General features: G+C 42.0%; 1 protein-coding gene across 4 annotated transcripts in view; it reads right to left on the bottom strand.

Moving 5' to 3' along the window:
• LOC143284023 (oxysterol-binding protein-related protein 3-like) overlaps positions 1 to 7500 on the bottom strand; it is a 90037-nt gene that overhangs the window by 35609 nt on the left and 46928 nt on the right. For 2 of the 4 annotated variants that reach the window (XM_076590576.1, XM_076590606.1), the window contains exons 5-8: positions 5278 to 5391; positions 4709 to 4862; positions 3933 to 4085; positions 1838 to 1929 (exon numbers count right to left, since the gene is read on the bottom strand). In XM_076590576.1, the coding sequence (XP_076446691.1) occupies positions 1838 to 1929; positions 3933 to 4085; positions 4709 to 4862; positions 5278 to 5391 (513 nt within the window). The remainder of the gene's footprint in view (positions 1 to 1837; positions 1930 to 3932; positions 4086 to 4708; positions 4863 to 5277; positions 5392 to 7500) is intronic. The other 2 variants (XM_076590586.1, XM_076590596.1) reach the window with 2 other exon arrangements.

Below are 7500 nucleotides of genomic sequence, written 5' to 3'. Positions count from 1 at the left end.
TGTACTTCTTAAAAGCTGAAAACCAGTTCAAATAAACCATGAAAACAAAGTTCAACTCATAGTTGGTACTATATTCCATGTACTGATCTCTACTTCTAGTTCTATTGATGTACGATTCTACTGCATTCCATCTACAGATCTCCATCAGGTGCATTACTAAATGGTCAATCATTTCAAACTGGACAGTATACTGATACCGCTGCATCTGCAGTGATAATGTTGATGATTTCAAATGGACAATTCTCAAACGTTTGGTTTCTTATCCACTGAGCTATGTCCAATTAATTCCAGTAACAACTGCCAACACATCAGGAACAGCAGCAACAATCACAAAGTCAGAATGCCAACCACAAATGTCAACACAAAACAGAAATGCCCATTCAATAAAGAGGATTTTGCCATAATGTTGGCTTGACAGTCACTCACAGGTTTGATGAGCTCTGTGGAAAACAGTGTTCCATACTCATTACAATCTGCTTCTCAAATTTTCAGTCTCCCACCTCTCTAGCTTGCGAACCTCCATCCAAAATATAAAAACACCATCTCAGCAAGACAAGAGGAATGTACCAATACTGATGTCAGTGGCAATGGACGACAGTGAAGCAGTGGTCTAAAAGGTATAGCACCCAACTAAGAAGTGAATGTTTTTAAGTTCGATTCTCAGATAAACCGTGGCTTTCACCCACCCCTCCATTAGACCCCGAGTGATGGTCTGGATTGCAATCTTCCAGATGAGATGATAAACCAAAGTTCCACATGCAACATGCACTAAGTACATGAGAAAGAAGAGAGTTGTTCCTAGCAAAATCATGTAGGGAAATAAGATTTCATGATAAATACAGTTTGCAGAAATTTTTCTTTTAACTGATGGTGCTGAACCTTGAACATGCACTCTCCCTAATGAGAGCAGCCCTAGACAGCAGAAACTAATCTGACAATAAAATAACCCAGTCCAATTCACAAAATGGGAGCCAGTGCATGACTGCTTCATTCTGTTTGTGAGAGGGAAGGATGGAGCTTAAGGTAAAGAGAGTTCACTCAAAACACACGTGTTGATGCTCCAAGTATCTATCTAATATGTATCAAAGTGAACAACGAAGTCATGCAAAGAATTTCTTTTTCCAAGAAAACAGAAAAAAACCAGAACTCATTCACTTTCACCTGCTATTACTCCGCATCTTATCTACTTGTTTTTCACTCGATTGGATCCTCTTACTCCAAAAGAAACATCCTTCAAAACTGAAGTCCAATAAAATAACAATAATAGCATGCAGATGTACCATGCCACTGTCTCCACTGCAAAGCAAAGCAGCACACATCACTGCAAAACATGAGGAAAGGATGCAAGGGAAAATCAAAAACACTCCAAAAACACACACAAGAATAACTATTTCACTACCATACAAATAAGACAACACATAATTAGGGGGAAAACAAAAGCAAACCATAGAACAAGAACAAGCACTCAGTACATTGTGCTGGAATAAAAACCACTCATCAAGTCAAAATACAAGGAAGAGAAAACCTGAAAGGATTTAAAAGCCACACACACACAAAATGCACTGCAATTCTTGAACACATGGTGTTAAAGAAAAGTCTTACGAAATGATTACTCTTACCTCCTGAAAGCAACCAAAACCTCATAAAATGTGTCTAAATCAAAAAACACATTCTTTTTCTTCACTACAAATTTTATCCAGTCCCCATTCACTCACACATATTAATCGTATCAATTAATATGAACTCATTCAGTCTGAAAAATACAAGTTGTTAATTCTGGCTACAAAAACATCTCTGAGTAAAGAAAGAAAACCTCCAGGCTGACAAATCCACTGACCTCGAATGACGAGTCCGTGGCGATGGGAAGGTTTCGAATCTGTTCCAGAAGTTCTTGAAGGTGGCAGATCTGACTCTGCGCTTCTCCTAAACCTGCACAATAAAAAGGGTGTATTCGGATATACGTACAGGAGTAAGACAGGAGGGAGAGAGAAAGTCTTCTGCGCACAGAGTTGTCCGAGTGCCATGGTCCTACCCTGGTTACACTGCCAGTCTTACCCTGGTTACACTGCCAGTCTTACCCTGGTTACACTGCCAGTCTTACCCTGGTTACACTGCCAGTCTTACCCTGGTTACACTGCCAGTCTTACCCTGGTTACACTGCCAGTCCTACCCTGGTTACACTGCCAGTCCTACCCTGGTTACACTGCCAGTCTTACCCTGGTTACACTGCCATGGTCTTACCCTGGTTACACTGCCATGGTCCTACCCTGGTTACACTGCCAGTCTTACCCTGGTTACACTGCCATGGTCTTACCCTGGTTACACTGCCACGGTCTTATCCTGGTTACACCACCACAGTTTTACCCTGGTTACACTGCCACGGTCTTACCCTGGTTATACTGCAAGTCATACCCTGGTTACACTGCCATGGTCTTACCCTGGTTACATTGCCACTGTTTTACCCTGGTGCCACTGCCACAGTCTTATCCTGATCTAACCCTTACTCTTGTCAAACCGCTGTAGTCACACTGCCTTAATCGTCACACCACTGTCTTAAGTCTAGTCACACAGTCTTAACTCTAGTCACACCACTGCCTTAAATCTGGTCACACCACTGCCTTAACCCCTAGGCTGCCTGCATGACGAGATAACTCGTCATGGCAAGCATGTATGCTTCGCTGCCTGCATGACGAGATAACTCGTCATCGAAATATTCTGACTTTTCCCTGCTTTGCATTCAGTTCGTTGACAAAAATGCTGGTAGCTTTAGCTTGGGGAATCTTTCTAGATTCTATTCATAGCTAGAAACACCATCTGCGTCATAAGGCAGTCCTTTATTTGAACGTTTTGGTTGGGTTACTGGCCGCAGTCTTTGCCTGGCTCCTCTCCTCGCTCGCTCAACAAAATGTCGGACTGACTCCGTGCTCAAGACATGCGCTCGTGGCGAACTAAATCAACCAAGATTACTTTCTTTAGCTAATGCTCAGAAAGAATTGGAGCATAAATTCGAAGGAGAAGACAGTGGTGAACATTTATAGGACGATTTGATAGAAAATAAAGGGAGCAATCAAGAGAGTGGCCACGATACAACTATCAGTGAGTGATGCAGGCTGTTCAACTCTAGCAGACGAATTTTTAGCAGGGCACCCTATGAGCTATTTTCTTGGCACTCAGCCAACGCGGTCTGATGAAGTGACGGTGTGAGAGGGGTGAAGAGGAGGGGGGTGGAGACTGAGGGGGCGTGGCCTCACATCCATATTATCACTTGCAGAAGTCACAATGCATCTATTTCTTTTTCAGTTTCTTTATATTGTGGTTGTTCTAGTATGATTTTGTGTGTGCAGATATCCATTTGTCCAGAAAATGATATTTTTGTGCAAATTACCAGACTAATGTTTGTAATGAACAAGTTGAAAATGTGACAAAAAACAAAACACTGATTTCAAAACAACAGCATGTCACTTAAAATGCATAAAATGGGAAAACATCATGTGTTTTGTATTCTTTATTCATTTCCCTTTCAGAAAATATATACTTTTATGGGTCTTTCTCCAATAACAAAGAGCACAGAATTTTTTGAAAATTTATACCCGTTTTTTGTGGAAAAAACCCTGGCAAATAGATTTCACTTAAATCTTATTTTCCTGGCAGCGAAAGGGTTAATAGTTACACCACTGCCTTAACTCTAGTCACACTGTCTTAACTCTAGTCACACCACTGCCTTAACTCTAGTCACACTGCCTTAATGGTCACACCACTGCCTTAACTCTAGTCACACGGTCTTAACTCTAGTCACACTGTCTTAACTCTAGTCACACGACTGCCTCAACTCTAGTCACACTGTCTTAATTTTCACACCACTGCCTTAATAGCTACACCACTGCCTTAACTCTAATCACACCACTGCCTTAACTCTAGTCACACTAACTTACTCTTGTTGCACTGCTCGAAGCCGGCAGTGTCAAGGACCCAGGCGGCGATGCGTCCCTGGCTGCTGGTCTTGAAGCTGGACTGTCGCATCACCTCTTTCTTCAGGTGGTCCTTCAGCGCCAGCTCTGGCAGCATGGCTGCTGAAACATCCACGTCTATAGAAACGTTGGGTGTGGAAGGTTCTGACCCACCTTTCTCTTGCTGTGTCACCATTGGAGCTTTACAAAGTAGTGTGCTCACGGTATTTCTTCTTTTAAATCTATCACTGTTACTGTACTGCGTAGCTCTGTGTGTGTGTGTGTGTGTGTGTGTGTGTGTGGTGTGTGTGTGTGTCTGTGTGTGTGTGTGTCTGTGTCTGTGTCTGTGTGTGTCTGTGTGTGTGTGTCTGTGTCTGTTTGTGTGTGTGTGTGTATGTGTGTGTGTCTGTGTCTGTGTGTGTCTGTGTCTGTTTCTGTGTGAGAGCGTATCTGTGTGTGCATTGGGCATGCAGTGCATGTGTGTGTGTATGTGCATACTTGCAGGAGTGCCCATGTGCAAGCAAAATGACTTTCTTCCAAAAGAAATATGTTTATTTAGATGCATGTTTTTCTTATTTCTTGTTTTTGCTTCTCTCTTGCAATACACGTATAAAATCGTAGCAATCTGCAAGGGTGTTTTCAATTCACAGAAAGACAAACAACCTGTAGCACTAAGAGCTACTAAGACATCCTAGTTTGAGAGACATAGTCCTTCATGTTTTATTGTTCCAACTATCCTTCCAACTATCCTTGCTCCTTACTGGTGAAGGTGGGCAATGCCATGTCTTCAGCAGGGGACTGGAGATCGGTCAGGCGTGGGGACTCCTTGGTGCCGTAGGCGATCTCATGCTGGCGGTACAGGCGATGGTGTCGCAGCTTGTTCAGCCACTCCTCAAACATCTTGCGGTCCTTCACCTGTCAGGCATACCCACAACAACACTCAGAAATTGCTTAAAGATATCGAGAAGGGGCTGGGAGCATAGAACAACAGAGGAAAAGACAACTATTACATACACAGATGTATTTATCATACTATGTTACAGAGACGAAAAGACAACTTTAACATCCACAGACGTATTTATCATACAATGTTAACAGTAATTTTTTTATTAGACTATCTTAACTATGACCTGTTTACCAGACTATGTTAACTATAATCTGTTTATCAGACTATGTTCATTATGACTTATATGAAAATGTCGAGGAGTTGACAACCAGTGAGGATGACTGATGGTGCATGTGGTGGTCTGGGGGGTTTTCTTACGCCAACCCTGTCCTAAGTTCAAACTCCATGAGGTAACAGACAGCGTTCCTATAGTGGCTGACTCACTTTGATGTGGTAAATCTGCTCCTCAGCATCAATGTCCATGCGGTAACTGCCCAGTTTGTAGGTGATCACGGCCAGCCCCGTGTCAATCATCCCATGGTACTTGCCTCTCTGGATCTGAAACACAAGTAAAGGCAACTTCAGACTTCACAGTGCTGTTACAAACATGTGATTTAGTGTGAAGTCACTGACTGAGGATTGATGCTGTTGATGATCATACGATGTTAATGGTGATAAAATCACCAGCATCATCATTATCTACCATACTATGAGACTTAGTGTCAAGTCACTGATAGATGACTAATGCTGTTTATCAGCATTAGATGGCAATGATGATGACATTTATCATCAACATCATCATCATCATCATCCATCTTTATATTTTATCATGTCAGTTTTTATTCCCAACCCATCCCTCTTTTGATGCCTTTTGTGAGTTCACAGCAAAGTTTTAAATATCAGCAAACTGCTGGAGAGTCTTATTTTGCTCCTGAGGGAATGGTCACCCACTGTTAACCCTGCAACAACACAAATTACTGACACAAGCAGAAAGTGCAGTCCTACATGTACTGATGTGAACAGATACTGCTCATTACAGTAGATTATCTACACCCATTGTAAGAGTGTGTATGTGTGTGCTGAAAAGAATGAATATGTATGTGTTTAAATCACCTTGTAGTGAATAGTCTATTTAACCAATGAGAAAATCTCAACAGTAATCCAAGATCTCCTCCAGTGGGTGAACAAATGGCAACCTGACATTGTCTGTCCTGAGGCTCCCCACAATACAGCAACCTGTATTCAGTTAGTTTTATTCAGCAGTGTGTGTGTGTGTGTGTGTGTGTGTGTGTGTGTGTGTGTGTGTGTGTGTGTTTCCTTAAAGATGAACTAAATGGATGTAACACAATGGTCAGCTGATTGCCATTATCTTGATGAATGATATGTGTGCATGTGAAAGAAAGTGATCTCCGAGATGTCACAGCTGCCAATCTTTCCAAATCAGAGAACGTTTCTGCACTTATAGTTGGAAATAATACCATCTACATGCAGATTATTGTCGTCCTCAGGTTATTCCCATCACGCAGGGGCCAAGCCTCTTAATGTCTTTCAGTGTTGCCAGACATGTTTCCTCCACTGATTCATGGATACAGAGTCAAACACATGCAATAAAACATGCACAGATGCCAGCACACAAAAGTATCTGTCTTCACCACAGTGGGTGCATGCACACTCATGAGCATATGCATTCTCCACACACACACACACACACACACACACACACCACTCGTTTTGATCTGATTCCACCAGAAATTATTCCTACCTACTGAACAAAACCACAAAGAGCAAACTGTAGATACTAGTTCTTTTTAAATCTGGTTGACACTGGAGTTTGACAATTATGTTGATCAATCAAACCGCTAAGAGTCTGAGATTGAAAGATAACTATGCAAGTGTGTGTCTGTGTGAGTGGATACGTATCTGTGTATGCATGTATACTGTGCGTCCTCTTCCACATTGTGTATTTGTAATGCTGTACCAGTATGATATGTGAGCTGTTGTTGTTAATTTTTTTTGTGAAGTACTTCAAACTCCTAATGGGACAAAACCATTACGACTATCACTACTTTCATGCGAGGGATGAAAGGCCAAACAAGATAAACCGAGTCATGAGGGTCTTCAATCAGTCACCACCACACACAGCCTGACAACAACAGCAACACATCTGATTTATCTTCAAAGAACTTCTCCTCCTCCCACACTCCTACTGCTGTCTGAACCAGGTGGAGTGACATTCACCTGAGCATCATCAGGCTGCTTGTATTGATTTGTACAAACTGACTCACTTCTCACAGGGAAAATCCTAAAGGACGCATAGGGAAACCATGCTCTCTGAACACTGATAAGTTCAGTCACAAAGTCCTTCACATGAGGAAAGGGTCGAGCCACTCAATGATATCAAACATAATTATCTCCGTACTCTTCAAAGTGTATGCATATGGAGTCAGATGCTTACATTTGATTTACACATGCACAAATGTTAAGAGTACACAAAAGTATCTCCTTGTCCTTGGCACTGTGCACGTGCACACATATACATGCACACATTCATGCTACACACTTATCATTGTTGCTTACATTTCAGCCTAACAAACACAGCCACATCAGGGCTGAAACATGAACACACACACACACACACACACACACACACACACACAAACACACACA

This window comes from Babylonia areolata, chromosome 1 (assembly GCF_041734735.1).
Source record: "Babylonia areolata isolate BAREFJ2019XMU chromosome 1, ASM4173473v1, whole genome shotgun sequence".
In the NCBI taxonomy this organism is placed as follows: Eukaryota; Metazoa; Mollusca; class Gastropoda; order Neogastropoda; family Buccinidae; genus Babylonia; species Babylonia areolata.
The sequence above is the reverse complement of the archived record's forward strand: the minus strand, read 5'-3'. Positions and strand labels throughout refer to the sequence as shown.